The following is a 21208-nucleotide window of genomic DNA, read 5'->3' as shown; positions in this document are numbered from 1 at the left end:
CCATTATATTATTGCTTATTCAAATTGGTGTTTTATTTGCCCAAGCTACCTTCTGGTCCTCTATAGACTTAACTCAACTTTTATATGTTTACGGTAATAGAATCTAATATTTTACATGTTCACATAATGTGTCATTTTATTCAGTTTTTAAATTTACCTTTGGTAAAATTCACCATTTGGGGTCAGGTTTGACAAATGCAGTCGTGTGATCAATAGCACAATCAAGATAAAGAATAATCTTGCCTCCTTCCTCCAAGTTCCCTCAGGCTGCCACTTTGTAATCAGCACTTCTGGCTCCCTAACCCTTGGCAGTCACTGGTCATATGGTTATACCTAACCCAGTGTGTCATGTAATTGGAATCCTACTATATGTAGCTTTTTGAGACTGGCTTCCTTCATTTAGCATATTGCATTTGATGTTCACCCATGTTTTTGAATGTATTGTTAATTTGTTATAACTGAGTAGTATTTTTGTTGTCTGGATATACCAGAGCTTGTTTATCCATTTATAGTTACAGGACACTGAATTGTTTGTTAGTTTTGGGCTTTGTGAGTAAAAGCACTGTATTAATTGTGAATTTTTGTGTAAATTTATCGTTTGGGGTTAAATGACTAGAAATAAGGATTTTTGAGTCATTTGGTAAATGCATATTTACCATTATAAGACATGGCCAAACTTTTTTTCCGCACTGGCTGTACCATGTTTCATCTCCATCTGTAATGTGTGACACTTCCCATAGTTCTGCATCCTTGAGAGCAGCTGGTATTGCCAGTCTTTAATTTTGGAATTCTAATGAATGTGCAGTAGCATCCCATTATATTTTAATCTGTGATTTCCTAATGAATATAATTTTAAGCATCTTTTCATGCATCTTTTCTGCCAGCCATATGACTTTTTGATGAAGTATCTGCATATATCTTTTACTACCACCCCTTCTTAAAATTGAGTTATTTTCTCATTATTGAATTTTGTAAGGTATGTGATTTGCAAATATTTTCCCTCAGTCTGTAGCTTGTCTTCTCATTCTCTTAATGGTATCTTTAACAGAGCAGATGTTTTTTTTTTTTTTATTTCAATGAAGGTAAATTTATCCATTTTTAAAATGGATCATGCTTTTGGCATTTATTTTGTACTTAAGAAATCTTTTTGGAAGAATTAATATTGTTAAAATGTTCATACTACCCAAAGTTATCTATACATTTAAGACAATCCCTATCAAATTCCAATGGCATTTTTCACAGAGATAGAAAAAAAAAATCCTAAAATTTGTATGGAACCACAAAAGATCCCGTATAGTCAAATTCTAATACTATTAGAAGGAAATATAGGGAAAATCTTATTGACATTGACCTTAGCAATAATTTTTTGGTTATGATATCAAAAGCAAAGGTGACAGAAGCAAAAATAGACAAATGGGATTGTATCAAACTGAAAACCTTCTGCACAGAGAAGAAACAATCAACAAAATGAAAGGCAACCTGCAGAATGGGAAAAAAATATTTACAAATCATACATCTGGTGAGTTAATATCCAAAAAAAAAAAAAAGGAACTTATACAACTCCATAGCAAAATAATTTTAACCCAATTTAAAAATGGAAAAAAGACAAAAATAGACGTTTTCTTAAAGAAGACATACAAATGGCCAACATGTACATGAAAAAATGCTCCACATCACTAATCATCGGGGAAATGCAAATCAATACCACGGTGAGATATCCTCTTACACCCGGCAGAATGACTAGTATCAAAAGGACAAGAAATAACAAGTGTTGGCAAGGATGCGTGGAAGAGGGAACCTTTGTGCTCTGTTCCCTGAAATTTAAATTGGTACAGTCGTTATAGAAAACAGTGTGGAAGTTCCTCAAAAAATTAAAAATAGAACTACTATTTATTTTAGTTTCAAGTTTTGCCATTGATCATTGAGCCAATCCAAATTTAGTGTTAAGATGAAATGAGGAAAACACTTAGTTCAGTGGGCTTTTACTTCCATGTGAATCTAGCTATTGCCTGTGACATGAATGTAGCAAAACACTAAAGATCTCAATTCTTTTAAAAAATAAGACAGATTTCTTAACCTTGTGACAGGGTAAATGAATACTGCTTGAATTTAAATTTTGTGTAGAATAGGAAGTTAAGGGAAAACAGGACTTTACAAATGAACCAACTTTTTATCTCATTCTAAGGTAAGTTAGCCCTAGTGCTTCCCGTGGTTGGTATATATGGCCTGACTTTTATGGTTTTCTTAACTTTTGTTGTTCTCTACTCTTTAGGTCCCTCAAGACCCGCTGATGTTTTCTAAGAAGGTGGACTTCTGCCGCAGCTGCCGGCTCTACCTGCCCCGCACGGAGTTCGCGGCCTCGGCCGGGCCCGGGCCTCCTCCCCACGGGCGCCCCTGTCGCCGCTGCTCTGCCCTGGACCAGGAGGCCCGGCAGCGACAGTCCTTCCTGAAGCTCAAGTGCTTACTCCAGCGGCTGCACTCTGCAGAAGCCCTTTACGAAGATGACCCCAAAATTGCTTTCCTGATGCAGGTAGGAGCAGTCGGGGTGCCAGTCCGGGCAGGGTTTACTGGAAGGTTCCTGCTTTTCCACAGAAACCTTTTAAGATAAGGCTGCTTTTGTTTATGCCTATACCTTGGGAAGCTTGCCCCTCCAGCAATTTTAGGTTTGTGTATGCTGACCTCATGCTAAAAAGTCACTCCTAGAGTTTCAGCTACTGTGATTTAAATTTAAAAAGTTTTTAAGCGGTTACTTCATTTCCCCCATTTCCTTTCTTTTTTCATTAAAAGGACAAAGTCTTTTTAATAACACTAAGCAAATTGCTTAATCTTTATCAAATACCAATTTCTTCATTTGTAAATGGATATAAATGACCTACAGTCACCCTGAGATTGAGGGTTAGGATGAAGATAAAGACAGTGTAAATACATTTGAAAAGCACTGAATACCATACAGGGAAGGTAAAATTAGCAAATGGGAAGAACCCTGTGCCGCTTCCTCGGAGCTGAAGATGCAGTCGTGACTGCGAAACTGCTCGTGTAGCTTGGGCTTGGGCGCAGTGAGCAGAGATTTGGTGAAAAATAAGCTATAAGAAGCATTGAAAACTTCACGAATAATGTTCCTCTTTTAAAAAACAAACTAAATTATCTCCCCAAATAATAATCTTAAAGAAATATTATATTTAGAAAAAAAATTTTTTTTCAAACTTGTTTTGACATGTAGCTACAAGACATCCAGTACCTGGTAGAGAACATCTGGGCTTCCCAGTCAGTGCTCAGCGCCTGGAATGATCTCAATGATCTGGTCCTGGTCAGGTGGGATCGGTCTTTGGAATGGTCCCCCTGGAACTGCATTCTTCTTACCAAAGACGAAGGTGTTGCTCATCTCAAGCTAACAAGTATTGAGGAGGTAAGAGAGTGGGACTTTATCTGAGGAAATAATTTAATCTTTGAAAATATTAGAGGGTAACTTTACTGCCTTTTACTGCGTTCCATGCATAACTTAAATACTTCCATTGGATTAAGAAACAGAACATGAATAATAGTAACAAAATATGTGGATGGTATGTGTGGCTGAGATTAAGATTAAAAAGAAGCTAAAGCACAGAAAAGGACAAGAAAAGAGATCTGAACATCTTACAGGTACCTAAACTTGATACCACCCTCTGCTAATAACAGCAAGTTCAAGCATGTCATTCCACGGCAAATTCCACGAAGGCGAGGATTTTATTTAGCTTATACCTGTCTGAATCTCTAATACACTACATCAGTGCATGTCAGACTAGGGGTTTAATAAGTATTTGTTGAATGGATAAATGAAATACCAGATATATATTAATAACCTAGAATCTGCCCTTCTTTGATTAGCCATCATGAGTCTGCCTAGCACACTAACTTCTCAAATTTTGTTGAGAATCGTGTGCATCAAATGGCAATCATACTGATGGAGTATGATTCTGAGGCCTGAGGCTCCATTTTTCATTTTCTCTCAACTGACTAGAAGTGGGGAAAGGACTATAAAAATTCAATACCATTTAATTTTAGTAACTTACAAGATGAAATCTGTAAAACATTTTGATGAGCAGAATTGAGTTCATCAGAGAGTTTCACTTACACTGAGCAAGCTTGGGATCCCAAAAGCTGAAGCTGATTCTCTGCCTTCTACTGATTAAATTTCTCAACTATTAATTTCATGCAAAATGTCATTTAAGGGAAAATAAAGAAGTGACTTCAAATGTAATAGTCATTTTGAATGTTGCTATTTCCTGCTTGTCTTTTTATTGGGGAAGGAGAAGGTATAAAAGAGGAGAAACTAGTAAAATTTTTAACTTTTTAAAATAATTTTCCAGTAGAAGCCAGGCTTAGAAAAATTTCACTCTAGGGATCGAAAGAAAGAGCAGCATGAAATTGAAACTGTGTTAAATATTATATTTAGTAAACTAAGCTGCTTCATAAATATTTAATCACTGGAAGCATAGCCAACACTACAATATTATTTCATCCAGGACCCATAGTGGGATTGCAGTTCATTCCCAAAGCAGATACTCTACTGCTTCAATTCATCCACACACTCCCTTTGTGTATTTAATCAAATTACTGCAGTATCAAATTAAATGTTCTATTCACATGCATTTCTAATTTCAGGCTGCCGATCTTACTGAATTTCTATAAATAGAGCTAAGGTTCTCAACCAGATAATCTAAAAAATACTGTCTTTTTATTATTTTGGACTAGTATAATCCCTTAAGTATCAATATTCAGCCTCGTTAAAGAATAGGTTATGTCTTGCCACAAGTTAAAACATTTCTAGAGTTTCCTTAACGCGCAGAGATATTTGCTTTCTCAGTAAGTAAAAAAATATTCAAATTTTAAAATGATCTTGGCTCCCTGCAGTCATGACACAAGTTATAGGAAAAGCATGGGAAAAGACTGCTGTTCTCTGAACTGTAAATGAGGCAGAGCAGTTTCCCGTGGTGTGCACACTGGTCACAGTAGGAAAACAGTGGATTTAAAGTAAGGAGACCCGACCCAGTATGTCCCCATCTCTGTCACTAACCATCTACAGGACGTTAAGACCTGCCTTCTTGGCTTCATAAATTTGTATAAAGCTGGAATAAAAACATGGTGTTGGACCCTGGCTCATGGGTGCCAACGTGGCCCGGTGGACGCCCCAGAGACCCAGACCCCAGACAGGCAGATGCAATCAGCAAGAGGGTTTATTGAACGTTTGCGCAAACGGGCTCTCCGCCTCCGAGGAGGAAAAGAGCCCCGATTAGCAATTACAGGGATCTTTTAAAAGGCAAAAGGAAAGAAACTGCCTAAAGACAAAAGAACCGCGGGAGTCGCATGGCATCCAGGTTGATTTCGGGGAGGGTCAACATGAACCTATTCAGGGACATTCCAATCAGGGTGTGGGGGTGGAAACGGTTTTCTTATTGTAAACAGAATGCTTTTAGTTGCTAAAATTTCAGGAAGAAGACTGGATGGGCTGCCTCTGGGTTAGGGCTGGCCCTACTTACAAGGGGGGAGGTTTCTTCAATGGAATCAATACAGAGGATCGGAGCAGCCCTGGTTTAATTGGTTTAATTCTGGCTCTGTCACTTATGAGCTGGGATAAGTTGAGCAAATTTGCTAGTGTCTCAGTGCTCTGATTTTGCTCATCTGTAAAAAGAGGATAATAGGAAGAGGGGATAATACGTATTGGATATCTTTCCATATTATATTATTCTTTAAAAGTTGAGGATTGTTCCTTTGCTGTATGTACCATAATGTGCTTGTCTTACCTTTAATGATTAGTTTGCTATTCTATAAAGGTGCTTTGAAAACCTATAAAGTTCTGTACATGTAACATTTACTGTTGTGTAACAGAAATACGTAGAAATATGTCCGGTTTTTTTAAATTTTTTTTTTTTAAGTGAAATGAGGCCTAAGGAGTGGTAGGACATAGATAGTGCAAAGGATGAATATTTTGACTTGGTAAATATGTCTGTAGAAAGGAAACTTAAGATAAGCCTGGATACTCCTACCTAATACTCTCTGCCAGAGTATTGTTTGTTTTGGCTCCTTTTCTCCAGATTTTGTTTACCTTTGTTTTGACACTGTGGAGGGATCTTTAGTGAGCGGTGCCTTCCCTTTAGAAAACTAATTTTAGGAGGAGGTATGAGTTGTGTTTGTAATTTGGTTGAAAAGAAGGGTCAGTTAAGATTAATAAAGGAAATAGATGGTATTTATTAATTCAACCAGAATTTTTTTTTTTTTTTTTAAAGTGCCACATACTGTGTTAAGTGCTTGGAGAAAAACAAGGACGTGTAATGGACACAATTCTTCATTGTCTCAGTTGTATTCAAGTTTGGTTGCAAATAACAGACTAAACAACTTATAATGACTTAATCAAATGTGAAGATAGTTTCCATTATCAAGCAGGAAGTCCAGATGGTGGCAGTCTGGGGTCTGGATGGTAGTTCCACTGTGCTCCCAGAAACCCAGGCCCTCCGACTTTTTCTTCAGCTGTATTTAACTTTTGACTTTCATTCTCATGCTTGTGGACTCTTAGAGATAAAATAGCTGCATCAACTCCTATATTCTCTTAAAAAGCTTTCTTGTAAGCTTTGTCCAATGCCTTCTGTTATATATGCATGTGTGTGTAATGGCCTGAAACTTGTCACATGCTACCCCTAGCTAGAATAAAGGCTGGGAAAGCTGAGCACATCACAAAATACAAAATCGGGCCCTTGTGCAAAATCAGGCCTCTACATACCAATGGTAGAGAGAATGAGTATTGGGCTGGCAGCCAGCAGTCCGCCACTCTCATTAGAAAACATGTGGTCTTATACCGTGGCAATGCTACATAACAGAAAAAGATCAAGTACTGTTCTAGCTGTGTAGGGACTAGAAGCCTAAACATTAAGAATAGAATTGGAGGGACACCTGGGTGGTCCAGTGGTTGAGCATCTGCCTTCAGCCCAGGGCGTGACCCCGGGGTCCTGGATCGAGTCCCAGGTTGGGATCCCTGCACGGAGCCTGCTGCTCCCTCTGCCTGGGTCTCTGCCTCTCTCTCTCTCTGTGTCTCTCATGAATAAATAAATAAAATCTTTAAAAATAAAGAATAAAAATGGAAAGGTACAGAGTCTTGATAAAGGCAGAAAGGTTATTTTCTATTTAGAAGACTAGAATGAACTCCTGAGGTGGGAATCTAGGGTGGTAGGAGGAGGAGCAAAGGAAGGTTTATACTGTCAGAATGCCGTCATGATCTTTGTTTTGGACCCTGGAGATAGTACTCATTATAGAAAAAATAACTCAGTCAAAAGTTGGTAATTGTATCAGTGTTAAAGTAGATTTAAAGAGGGGGAACCAAGGTGACAAGATTATTCATTCAAAAATTTTGGTTTTTGATGGTATTAACAGATGCTTACATGAAAGAGACTCAGTTTGAGGGTGGGGGGGCGGGCTCAGTGGTTGAGCGCTGCCTTCAGCCCAGGGTGTGACCCCGGGGTCCTGGGATCGAGTCCCACGTCGCTCCCTGCATGGAGCCTGCTGCTCCCTCTGCCTGTGTCTCTGCCTCTCTCTCTCTTTCTCTCTGTGTCTCTCAGGAATAATAATAATAAAAAAAAGGCTCAGTTTGAACCTTCAAAGGAGTATTCCTTATAATGGAGACACTTTCAAGCAGATAGTGAAATTGAAGGCTGAACGAACTAAATATTACAATTAAAATACATAAAAGTACTTGCAAGTAAGTAAGGAAGGAGGAATTAATTTGGATTCAGAGGTCAGAAAGAAAGTCAGGAAAGGCCTCCGGTTTGTAGTGTCCTAGGAGCAGAGCCCTGAAAGATGATGGAGTAGCAGCAGTGTTCTCTGGGCTGAAAGAATGGGTAAGCAAAGGCTTTCTGGGATAAGAAAGTGTGTGTGTGTGTGTGTGTGTGTGTGTGTGTGTGTGTGTTAACCTGGTAAAGTATATCTATGACATTTAATAGAATTTGATTTTTCTTTTCTTTTCAGGGATATGAACCCTTGTTTATTCACAAGATCAAACACAAACATATCCTGGCTAAGAACTACTTTTCTCACATTCCAGTGCTGGCTTCATTTATACTTGATGATGGTGAAATAGATGAGATCAGAAAAAAATATCACTCAGAAACAACTCCTAAGATTATAGTGGCCCAGAGGCCCAGTCCCTAGAAGATCCAGGAGTATTTGATGATCAGCATTTTTATCCACTGCTAACAGAGGAATACAGAGGCTATACATTATGGAAATAGAATTTTATCTTTTAATTGATTTTGTTTTTTGTTTCTCATGGTATCATAAGTGGTATGAAGACAAAACATCCATATGTAATGCTTTATTGTTAGATAATTAGTGAAAATTGAAATACCGTTTTGTTCCTGAATTATATTTTAAGGTAAAGAGAATATTTTATTTTCCATATTTTCACATTAAAATTTTTAAAAATTTCAAGTGCCCACTATAAAACCAGCAAACAAAAGCTGGTTTAGCTTTCGGCTCAAGTAATTTATTTTAGGTTAAATGTAGTTATAGAAGAATAGTCAGTATGTGGATGAGAGGAAACATAAAATTTTCTTTTTTAAAAATCTATACAGGTAGGATAAAAGATGCTATGTTTTTTTTTTAAGATGCTATGTTTTAATATAGCAATTTGAATCCTCACTTTTTATTTTCTACTTTTACCTTCAATCCTTCCTAAAATCCTGGTAAAACAACTGGGGTTATTTATAATCAAACAAACAAATGCATTCTATGCTGGAAAACAGGGTAAACAGTAGAATTATCTTCTATCTTCTAGGAGGAAAAACTCTCAGTGGGGCAATGATGACATTCTGTAGGAAGGATAAACTTGGTTAGGCAAACTGTAACAGTCCCTTTCCCCAATAAGCTGAAGGAATAACCTTGACCACATGCATGTCAGAGACCTACAGTGATGAGCACAGTGTGTGAGTCCATCTGAACAGGGAGTTGATGGCACACTCAAATTAGGAAAATTCAAGAACAGTATATTTACAAAGGGACTTACTATAAAGTGAGGACAGTATTTAGGGAAACTAAAGGAATAATACAGCAACGCAGGGCCAGTATGAGATAAGCTGTTTCTACCTCTAGTCTCAAATAAACCTGGGGAGGGAGAGGTCTGAGAATGCTCAGTGTAAGGGAGATAACTGAGGATCAGAAACCAACTGTCAAGGGATAGTCAACCCTAGGTGGTCTCATGAACTGGAGAAATAAATACTCTAATATTACACTAATCCCTTCCTCCAGTCTCCTGCTTGCATTTTCCATTGATAGAACCCAGAAGGAAAGTAGGAGAAATAGAATTCTGTTTTCATAATTCATGCAGTTTCAGGGCAAAGAGTGGAGTAGACAGTGGTGATAGTGGATCTGGATGGCTAAATAGAAGATATTTTGCTAGAAAGAAAGAATTTAAAGTGAAGCTCTATAACTCAAGGGGTAGTATTTCTCACCCACGCAACATAATGAGAGAGAGAGAGAGGTGAGGTAATTTTTCTCCTAATTCCAATCAGTAATTAATGAGCTGTTCTCTTCAGTTTCGGGTTCAAGGAATTCAATCTCAGTAATAATATTGGTTCTATATCAATATTTGCCAGTATTTCAACAACATATTTTCTAGGATATCTACAATTATTTTTTATTTAGCAAAAGCATGGCACTTGGTGGTTATTTTTAAAGGAAATAAACATAAAGGAGGGAAGTGGTATGGTGCTGTTATTTTCAGGTTTTCATAGACAATTTAGACCTTCTGGGACCCTTCTAAATAGTAACTTACCAATAGGGTTACATTGGGGAGCATTCCAATCACTAATAAACAGGTAACAATTTAACACAGACAACAGTGGGTTTGCCCTGGAATGTAAGTGATTTTCACAAAACAGTTTAGGAGAATGTCCTTGGAGAAGGAAGAGCTGGGGAGGCAAGCTTCAAGGTAGAAATATTCAGATAGGGACAAATAACGGTCTGTGAGAATTCCTCTATGTACCCTAGGGATGAAGCAACTGACTAGATAGCATTTGCTCCTAGTATGGAAGATTGTGGAATGCAGCTGAGGGGGGTGGACCAGCTAGAGCAATTGAATTCATGTATGGAAAGGGGCAGTACCTTCAGCACTAGGAGAATAACCACTAAGGGGCAAACAGCTCAACAGCACACAGACTTTCCCCCATATTCTGGGAAATGCCTTTCAGTCCTTCTGGAACTACAGTTCTCCTTCTACACAGCTATCTAAAAATCCACAGCAGAAGGGGCTAGAAGATGTATCTGGCTACAGGGACATCAGTGGGAGAGAAGTCAGGTTGCTACTCACTAAAGTCCTAACTCTAGCATACTGGCGAGCAACAGCTTGTTTAGCACTTGGTTCTCCTGTCTCTGTAGTATCCTCGTTCCTCAGTTTATAACCTGGTGACCATACTTCCCTTGGCCCACTAACAAATGAAGCTATAGAAAGTGTTTCCAGGGCAGCCCCCGTGACTCAGCGGTTTAGCGTAGCCTGCAGCGCAGGGCGTGATCCTGGAGACCCAGGTTCGAGTCCCACGTTGGGCTCCCTGCAAGGAGGGAGCCTGCTTCTCCCTCTGCCTGGGTCTCTGTCTCTCTGTGTGTCTCTCATGAATAGATAAGTAAAATCTTTTAAAAAATAATAAATAATAAATATTAATAAATATGACGACTGTATTATACAGATAGACACCTAAGCAATATATATAATAGGACACAGAGAGAGAGAGAGAGAGAGAGGCAGAGACACAGGCAGAGGGAGAAGCAGGCTCCATGCACCGGGAGCCCGATGTGGGACTCGATCCCGGGTCTCCAGGATCAAGCCCTGGGCCAAAGGCACGTGCCAAACCGCTGCGCCACCCAGGGATCCCTATTGGGCTTTTCATAGATGGCTTTTATGATATTGAGGAATGTTCCTTCCATCCCTACACTGTGGAAAGTTTTAATCAGGAATGGAGGCTGTGTTTTGTCAAATGCTTATTCTGCATCAGTTGAGAGGATCATATGGTTCTTGTCTTTTATTAATGTGATCTATCACATTGATTGATTTGTGAATGTTGAACCAACCCTGTATCCCAGGAAAAAAATCCCACTTGGTCGTGGTGAATAATCCTCTTAACACACTGTTGGGTCCTATTGGCTAGTGTCTTGGTGAGTATTTTGGCATTCAAGTTCATCAGAGATATTGGTCTGTAATTCTCCTTTTTGATGGAGACTTTGTCTGGTTTGGGGATCAAGGTAATGTTGGCCTCATAGAATGGGTTTGAAAGTTTTCCTTCCAAAAAAAAAAAAAAAAAAAAAGAAGAAAGTTTTCCTTCCATTCCTATTTTTTGAAACAGTAGAATAGGTGTTATTTATTCTTTAAATTTTTGGTATAATTCCCCTGGGAAGACATCTGGCCATGGACTCTGGTTTCTTGGGAGAGTTTTGATTACTGCTTCAACTTCCTTCCTAGTTATTGGTCTGTTCAGGTTTTCTATTTCTTCCCGTTTCAGTTTTGGTAGTTTATAAGTTTCCAGAAATGCATCTATTTCTTCCAGATTGCCTAACTTATTGGCATAGTTGCTCATAATATGTTCTTAAAATCATTTGTATTTTCTTGGTGTTGGTCATTATTTTTTCTCTTTTATTCATGATTTTATTACTTTGTTTTTTTTTTTCTTTTGGCTAAGTGTGATTAGGGGTTTATCTATCTTACTAACTCTTTCAAAGAACCAACTCCTAGTTTCATTGATCTATTCTGCTGTTCTTTTGGTTTCTATTTCATTGATTTCTGTTCTATTATTTCTTTTCTGCTTGGTTTAGGCTTTATTTGCTGTTCTTTTTCCAGTGCCTTTAGGTGTAAGTTTAGCTCGTGTATTTGAGATTTTTTTCCAAGGCTTGTATTGAAATGTACTTCCCTCTTAGGACCACCTTTGCTGTATCCCAAAGATTTTGAACAGTTGTGCTTTCATTTTCATTAGTTTGCATGAATCTTTTTAATTCTTTAATTTCCTGTTGACCCATTCATTCTTTAGTAGGATACTCTTTAACCTCCATGTGTTTGAGTTTCTTCCAAGTTTCCTCTTATGATTTAGTTTAAGTTTCAAAGCATTGTGGTCTGAAAATATGCAGGGGACAATACCAATATTTTGGTATCATTGAGACTTGATTTGTGACTCAGTATGTGATCTATCCTGGAGAAAGTTCCATGTGCAGTCAAGAATAATGTGTATTCTGTTGTTTTAGGATGGATTATCCTGTATATATCTGTAAAGTCCATCTGGTCCAGTGTGTCATTCAAAGCCTTCGTTTCTTTGTTGATGTGCTTAGATGATCTGTCCATTGCTATAAGTGGGGTGTTGAAGTCCACTACTTTTAATGTATCATCTATTTGTTTCTTTACTTTGGTTATTAATTGGTTGATATAATTAATTGGCTGCTCCCAAATTAGTAGCATAAATATATATAATTGTTAGATCTTCTCGTTGGATAGTATGACATAGTGTCCCTCTTCATCTCTTACTTTGGTTTAAAATCTAATTTGTCAGGAACACGACAGGGATGCCCATTCTCACCACTTTTGCTCAACATAGTACTAGATGACCTAGCCTCAGCAGCCAGACAACAAAAAGAAACAAAAGGCCTTCAAATTGGCAAAGAAGAAGTCAAATTCTCACTCTCTGTAGGTGACATGAAACTGTACGTGGAAAACCCAAAAGATTCCACTGCAAAATTGCTATAACTCATACAACAGTTCAGCAATGTGGCAGGATACAAAATCAATGCACAGAAATCAGCTGCATTTCTATACACTGACAATGAGGCTGAAGAAAGAGAAATTAAGGAGTCAATCCCATTTACAACTGCATCCAAAACCATGAGATATCCAGGAATAAACCTAACCAAAGAGGTAAAGGATCTATACTACACTTCTGAAAGAAATTGAGGAAGACACAAAAAGATGGGAAAAGATTCCATGCTCATGGATTGGAAAAGTAAATCTTGATATTTGTAAATGATGTATCAGATAAAGGGCTAGTATCCAAGATCTAAAAAGAATTTATTAAACTCAACACCAAGAAACAAATAATCCAGTCAAGAAATGGGCAGAAGAGAGATGCCTGGGTAGCTCAGTGGTTGAGTGTCTGCCTTTGGCTCAGGGCATGATCCCAGTTCAGGGATCAAGTCCCACATCAGGATCCCTGTGAGGAGGCTGCTTCTCCCTCTGCCTGTGTCTCTGCCTCTCTCTGTGTCTCTCATGAATAGATAAATAAAATCTTAAAAAAAAAAAGAAATGGGCAGAAGATATGAGCAGACATTTCTGCAAAGACACACAAATGGCCAACAGACACATGAAAAAAATGGTCCACATCCCTTGCCATCAGGGAAATACAAATCAAAACCACAGTGAGATCCCACCTCACACCAGTGAGAATGGCTAAAATTAACAACACAGGAAACAACAAATGTCAGAGAGGATGTGGAGAAGGGGGAACCCTCTTGCAATGTTGGTGGGAATGCAAACTGGTGCAGCCACTGTGGAGAACAGTATAGAGGGTCCTCAAGACGTTAGAAATAGAGCTACCTTATGACCCAGCAATTGCACTACTAGATATTTATTCCAAAGATACAGATGTAGTGAAACGCTGGGACACCTGCACCCCAATGTTCACAGCAGCAATGTTCACAGTAGCCAAACTGTGGGAGGAGCCACGATGTCCTTCGACAGATGATGGGTAAAGAAGATGTGGTCTATAGATAAAATGGAATATTACTCAGCCATCAAAAAGGATGGATACCTACCATTTACTTTGATGTGTATGGAACTGGAGGGTATTATGCTGAGTGAAGTAAGTCGATAGGAGAAGGACAATTATCATATGGTTTCACTAATTTGTGGAATATAAGAAATAGTACAGAGGACCATAAGGGAAGGAGGGGGACTGAGTGGGAAAAAATCAGAGAGGGAGACAAACCAGGAGAGACTCTTGGGACACCTGGGTGACTCATGGTTGAGTGTCTTCCTTCAGCTCAGGGTGTGGTCCTGGGGTCCCAGGATCGAGTCCTGCATCAGGCTCCCTATGAGAAGCCTGCTTCTCCCTCTGCCTGTGTCTCTGCCTCTCTCTCGGTGTCTCTCATTAAAAAATAAATTCTTAAAACAAACAAACATGAGAGACTCTTAACTCTGAGAAACAAATAGAGGGTTGCTGAAGGGGAGGTAGGTGCAGGATGGGGTAACTGGGTGATGGGCATTTAGAGGGCATGTGATGTGAAGAAGACTGAGTGTTATACGCAACTGATGAATTATTGAAAACTACGTCTGAAGCTAATGAAGTACTTTATGTTGGCTCATTGACTTTATGTAAGAAAAATTTAAAAAACAAAAATCATATACCTATACTTCTACTATAGTCTCCATAAATATTATGCATTTATGTGATCATGAAAGAAAAATATATACTAAATTATGAACCTCAATTATAAACAGTTGGTGACAACGACAGTGTCTACTTTCCATAGCATTTTATGGGCAGCTTTTGCAAGATGTTTGTGAAATCTGAACTGGATTTGAACTTCTCCTTTCCCACATACAATGTAGAATTAAATCACGATCTCAGCAAATACATGCTAAAAGTGATCTCAGATTCTAGAGACCTGATCTATTTGTAATGTGTCAAAACTGAAATTGAGAACTTATCAAAAACTGAACTGAGCACTGTTTAATCATTGCTGATTCAAGTGACCTGGTGTGAAGGTAAGTGTAGGGTTACAGAAGCAAATTGATACTGAACAGAGTATAAAAGGTTTGTACAGGTCAGAGGTCTATGTTTTTCTGACTCTGCAATAACGTAATATACTAGAGTTTAACATTTCATGCTAGTATTGGATCTGTGAATTGAATTAGGTGCAAGAACCAGTAATGAAAGAAGGAGACTGGATACTTTTTTCCTAATAGCTCTCTAGATTGTTATCTGCACTTACTGACATGCATTTTCACATGCTGGATATTCCCCTTGTTTTGTTTTTTCTACCTTCTCTCCCATGCCTCTATTTGTTCTAATCTTATTTTATTTGTTGGCCAGAACAACTGTACTTCATTCATACTTATTTACTCATATATTCAACACGTATTTCTCAAGTTTAATATGGACTAGTTATTATACCTTGGGGCCACAATATTAAGTAAAATACCATCCATGCTCTAGAGGAATCCATGTAGATAAATAGACAAATAATTGCAATCTTGCTATGCTTCTTCATCTAAAGTAAAGTTGGCAATACTTCAGCTTCAGGGCTGTTGGAAATTAGGCTGTATCTGTAAAATATATGGGAACAGGAAATATTAAATATTTGTTAAATGAAGGATTAAAGTTTGCTTCCTTTAAGTGTTTTTCAAGACAGTGTAATTTTTTCTTTTATGATTTCATATGCAATACGTTGTTGGGGGACACGCAGAATTAGGCCTGCCCTTTAATGACTGATTTTTTTTTTTTTTTGTGGCCTACAGGCTTGTTAACTGTAAAATAGTGATATGGCTCTCTGGGAATTTGCCCAACAGCCAGTGTATGCTAATTTGATCCATAAGGCATCCCTTATTTTTACGGTTTCCTTTTATTCAAAAGAGACAGAATTCTGCTTCCTTTTTCTTTCTTTTTTTTTTTTTAAGATTTTATTTATCTATTCATGAGAGAGAGAGAGAGAGAGAGAGAGAGAGAGGCAGAGGGAGAGGCAGGCTCCCTGTAGGGCGCCCGATGTGGGACTCTATCCCTGGACCCCAGGGCCACACCCTGAGCCTAAGGCAGACGCTCAACCACTGAGCCCCCCAGGAGCCCCAGGATTCTGCTTTCTAGAGGTGAATGTTCCAGGTCTATAAAATGTGAACTACTGTGATACTTGGCAGCTATGAGCTTTACACGTGTTATGAACGCGTTATGGCACTTCCTCACAAAAAGCCCATCTTCCCAAGGGCTTTACCTGCAAATTGTTTGCTGGGTTCTCTCCTCCCCTCAGGTTGTTGGCTCCTTACTCATGCTTGTGTTCGGCACCGTCCAGTGGTCTTCCTAACCTGCATTTATCTTTCCTGAATTAGAAGCAGCTAGGCAATCTTAGGAAGACAACGACACACCAGTTCTCTCTTTTCTAATTTGTAGAACCAGGAATTCTCCCAAACTTTAGTAGGAGACTGCTTTGGCTTTGATACAAAGAACCGTATATGGTCTTAAATTCTTTAGGCTTTGTAATTTGCAAATATCCTCTTAATGTAAAAGGTTTTAAAATATCAGTTATTAGAATAAAAAATATTATATATTGTGATAGCTCTATTTTCCTACCTATGTTTAAGTTGATATGAATAAAACCAACTGGAGTTGGCCTCACATTGTAAGAAACCATTTAATTTGTATTATGCACAGCAAGTAGCAGAAAAGACTCTTGAGTTGAAAAAAAATTTTTAAGTTGCTTTTGAAAAAATAAAGAATTCTTATCTGCTAACAAAAACCCCAGCTGTTTTATAGTAACAATATATTTTTGTAATTGTTTTCTTTGGAGAAAACTCCAGAGATGTTAACTATTTTTGGAATGAACTTAATGTCTGCTGTTTTTTCCAGCTTTTAAATTACATTATTATTTGACTAAACTTATCTTGATCTCCCTTTTAAACCATCTTCTCCAAAAATGAATGAATAAATAAATAAATAAACAAATAAACAAATAAATAAAATAAACCATCTTTTCCTTATAAATACTTGTTAGGGAAAAGTTTACTGTGTAGGCCAAAATGTCACAATGTTGATCAGGCTCCCTCCAGGTATGCAAGTATGGAAAAAGAAAGCAGCCATGAGTATTTGATAAATCATACCAATACTTTGTTTTACAAACATCAATATGCTAATTAAAATGCTATGATAAATAGCAAAAATGGTGATGTTATTCTCTTAATAAAATCCGTATTACACAAGACATAAATTTGACAACCTATGGCTCATAAAAAGAATCCTAAGTCCCCAAATATACATGTAGTTGCAATTTTTATTTGCCATGATTGAAGTTTACATAAAGAATTTATTTTTATTGCATCATTTTATTGTTGAGGTAAAATTTGTAAACAGTGAAATCCATAGATCTTGTATGTATAATTTAACGGGTTTTGAAAAAAACTATATGTGTATACCTATATAACCAATAATGTTAGAGAACATTTACATTACCTCCAAAAGTAGTTTTGTGGTCCCATATGGTCAGTTCCTACAGTTCTATGGTCATAGACAATCACCACTCTGACTTGAGTCATCAAAGATTAGCATTGCTAGTTCTTGAGTTTTATGAAGAACTCTTGTACCTGGCTTCTTTTGTGCAATATAATATTTTCAAGATTCACTGATGTTGTTCAATTCATCAGCAATTTGTTAATATTAATTATTGAATGGCATTTTATCTGGTTTATTGCCAGGTTTGGGGGGCTAGTATAAATAAACCACCATGAACTTTCTTTTACCAAGCCATTTTCTGGATATATACTTTCATTTCTATTGAGCAAATACCTAGAATTTGAAATTGTTGGGTCATAGGGTAGGTGCATCTGCAACTTTAGCACAAACTGCTCAAAGGTTTTCCATAATTGGTTATATTATTTTGCATTCCTACCAACAATGTATAAGAACTGTATTTTCTCTGAATCCTCACTAGCAGTTGGTGGTGTAGGTCTTTTTGTCATCTTAATGGATGTGAAATGGCATCTTATTGTAGTTTTAATTTTCATTATCCTGTTGACTAATGAAGAACAATTTTGCATGTTCTTATTGTGTCATTCTTATACATTCTGTTTGAGTGTGTTTCTTCAAGTGCTTCACCCATTTTTTTAATTGAATTGCCTTTCTTGTTATTTAGTTGTGTTCTTTATACATTCTGGATACAAGTCCTTTGTCAGATACATACATGGTGGATATTTTTTTCCAGTCTATGGCTCTCTGTTTAATTCTATTAGTTGTGTCCTTTCATGAGTAACATTTTTTACTATGAAATTGTGAAAATCCAATTGATCAGTTATTTCTTTGGTGGTCAGTGGTTTTGTGTCCTAAAAATAGTTTGCTGTCCCTAACATCTATCATATATTGTTTCTTTCTACTTGCTTTGAATTTTAGCTTTACATTTAGATCCTTGATTTACCTGAATTAATTTTTGCATATTAAGTGAGATTGGGATTGATTAAAGTTTTTAAAAATCATGAATATCTATTGTGCTAACACCATTTGTTGAAAGGGATTTCCTTTCTCCTTTCTTTTATTCATACTTTCATTGGTTTTTCTGTATCCTTTGCTATCTACTTCATTGATATCTGCTCTTACTTTTATTAATTATTGTTTCTATTTCTTTTGGGTTAATATGCTTGTCTTTCCCAATTTCTTCAAGTGGAAACTTAGACAATCGATTTGAAAACTTTTTCTCATATAAGCATTTATTTCATGCTGTAAGTTTCCCTCCAAGCAACGCTTTAGCTATAATTCAAGAAATCTAATGTTGTATTTTCAACATCAATTTATTTTATAAAAATGCAAAATAGTCAAATACTATTCTTTGAATAAGTTATTTTCCAAGGTAAATATTCGGTCACATATTTGTTTGTTTTTTTAGATACTTGACTCTGTGACTTGTTATATTTACATATAATCTAATGGCACATTTCAGAGAAGAAAAGTATGAGGCAAGTCTATATTCATATGCAATTATATGCATAAATGCATAATTTGACTTCGGGCATAAAAATGACTTCCTTTAGAATAATATATGAGTATATTACATCAACTGAATTTATTAGATTTTTTTAAACAATTCAATATAAGAAGTAAGAGTATTCAAAGTGAAATTTTTTTAGTAGTTTACTCATCTATAAAATCCAAATGATGAATATTCTCAACTTTTAATATCAAATCACTAAAATTGCATCTTTTATTTCTCTCCTTCTCTCTTATTTTGTTCTCTGAATTGTTCTGGTGATGCATTATGAGGGAGGCTAAATATGCCTCAGAAAAGTTCACCTTTTTTGAAAAAGATTGACTATATCCCCCGGAAGGAGTACTAGTCAAGAAACAAAATAATGCATTCTGTGCAATGGTCTGTATTTTTATTTGCCAGTATTGCTCAGAGTAATGTAGCCACATTTCACCTGTCCAGAGCAGAAATGCCAAATAGCATTTCTGACTTCAATATTTATTACCCACAATATATTTGTCTCATATACATGCACATTATCTAAGAGTAATGTGGCTAAGCCCGTAGGTTGAACAGGAAAACAAACTTACAGTTTTTTTTTTAATTTTTTTTTTATTATTTATTTATGATAGTCACAGAGAGAGAGAGAGAGGCAGAGACACAGGCAGAGGGAGAAGCAGGCTCCATGCACCGGGAGCCCGACGTGGGATTCGATCCCGGATCTCCAGGATTGCGCCCTGGGCCAAAGGCAGGCGCCAAACCGCTGCGCCACCCAGAGATCCCCAAACTTACAGTTTTATAGGGTTCCCATATATGTCTTTTAGGCTAGAATGTATACATATACCACAGTTAAGGAATTAGAAGGTGTTATAGAAAGGTACTGAGATACATTGAAAGAGACTTGGGTTTTCATCTTGATGCTGCATTTGTGTATGTATTTGGTTTTGGATGAGTAAACTATCTCTCCATCTTTGCAATGAACCATTTTGGCCCCATAAATCTCTATGCTGCCTTCCATCTCCAGAATTTTAGGTCTGTGATACATACAAAACCATATCAGAATTTGGATAGGCTATATAAGGGAAGGGAGAAGAAATGTGTGGGAAATATCAAAAAGGGAGACAGAACATAAAGACTCCTAACTCTGGGAAATGAACTAGGGGTGGTGGAAGGGGAGGAGGGCGGGGGGTGGGGGTGACTGGGTGATGGGCACTGAGGGGGACACTTGACGGGATGAGCACTGGGTGTTATTCTGTATGTTGGTAAATTGAACACCAATAAAAATTAATTTATTAAAAAAAAAAGAATTTGGATAGGCTTAGCAGAAAGGTAACATCTGAAATATTTTGTTAGTGTTCTTCAGCAGTGATTGCTAATCTCCTTCCCAAACAGCATCACAAGGGAAATTGCTGTTCATAATCATTTCAGTGAATGCGTTATGGGGTTTATGGAAGAAAGGCATACAAGAGATTCGGATTTCATATATCTGGATATTTGGTTTCCCAGGAGCTTCATACTGTCAAAGTAGCCTACACTTGCCTTGTGCTAAGATTTGTTAGTCATTATAATCGTTTGGTTTCCAAATTCAGAGAATTAATAAGACTTCTCAAGTGATTATCAACTATATTTTTTTCATATAGACTTTTAAAAACTTTTTTCACTTTTAACCCAAAAGGCCAAGAGAAGTTTCTGAAAATTAAATAAATACTATTGATTTCAAAAGACCTTTGCCAATACAATGTTTTGGTTAATAATGCTTTTTATTATATTACATACTATAAATATACTCTTTTCAAAATGTGAGACTACAGATTATAGATTTACCTCACCCAGTTGTGATGGCTACGAAAATACGCAACTGCCTTGCTTTGGGGAGCACCACTGACTGGCAGCTCCAGCTGCTCTTCAGATTTACCACTGAGTTTGCATTGAGGTGCTGCTTTCCTTGGGCAGCTCCCCACTAACGGTGCCAGCCCATTCCTGTGAATATGGGGTTCCTCTAACGCACAGGTTGGGACTCTATGTTCTCCGAACTGCATTGCACTGAGGTTCTTCCTTCCTCTTCTCCTTTCCAAGGTGTCAGGACTACCTTGTGTTCTGAAGGCTATACTGACAGTTCCTGCTCCTTCTACTGTTTTTCTCTAAAAGGTTTCTTCCCCCCCCCCAATAAATGTCTTGCATGTTTAATCTTGTCTTGGCAAGAACATCTTGAAGGAACGGAAGTGAAATAAATTTTTGTATAAGTCAGCCCTCCAGTATAATCAACAAAGCCAATCCTCAGAGTCAATACAATCAGCCAAATTAGACTTCATTTTTGTTGGAAAGCATGGCTCTCTTTTCCAATTTACATAAACATGGTAATATGAATTTTCAGAATATAAGATAAACTATGGACTATACCTCATAAAAGATTACTGAAAGTGGTCAATTCAAGATTAAAATTATATAAAAACTAATATAATTAATACTAATGTAACTAATGTAATAAAGCTTTTGGAAG

General features: G+C 37.2%; 1 protein-coding gene across 1 annotated transcript in view; it reads left to right on the top strand.

Annotated features, from left to right (window-relative positions):
- The window catches only part of IQUB (IQ motif and ubiquitin domain containing), a 45324-nt gene extending 37149 nt beyond the window's left edge, over nucleotides 1–8175 (top strand). Inside the window, exons 11-13 of the mRNA XM_055314635.1 lie at nucleotides 2273–2530; nucleotides 3221–3406; nucleotides 7993–8175. Of these exons, the coding sequence (XP_055170610.1) occupies nucleotides 2273–2530; nucleotides 3221–3406; nucleotides 7993–8175 (627 nt within the window). The remainder of the gene's footprint in view (nucleotides 1–2272; nucleotides 2531–3220; nucleotides 3407–7992) is intronic.
- Nucleotides 8176–21208: the final 13033 nt, after the last annotated feature.

The sequence above is a fragment of the Nyctereutes procyonoides genome, unplaced genomic scaffold, assembly GCF_905146905.1.
Source record: "Nyctereutes procyonoides isolate TBG_1078 unplaced genomic scaffold, NYPRO_anot_genome, whole genome shotgun sequence".
In the NCBI taxonomy this organism is placed as follows: Eukaryota; Metazoa; Chordata; class Mammalia; order Carnivora; family Canidae; genus Nyctereutes; species Nyctereutes procyonoides.
Note: the sequence above shows the minus strand (reverse complement) of the source record. Positions and strands in the feature narration are given on the sequence as shown.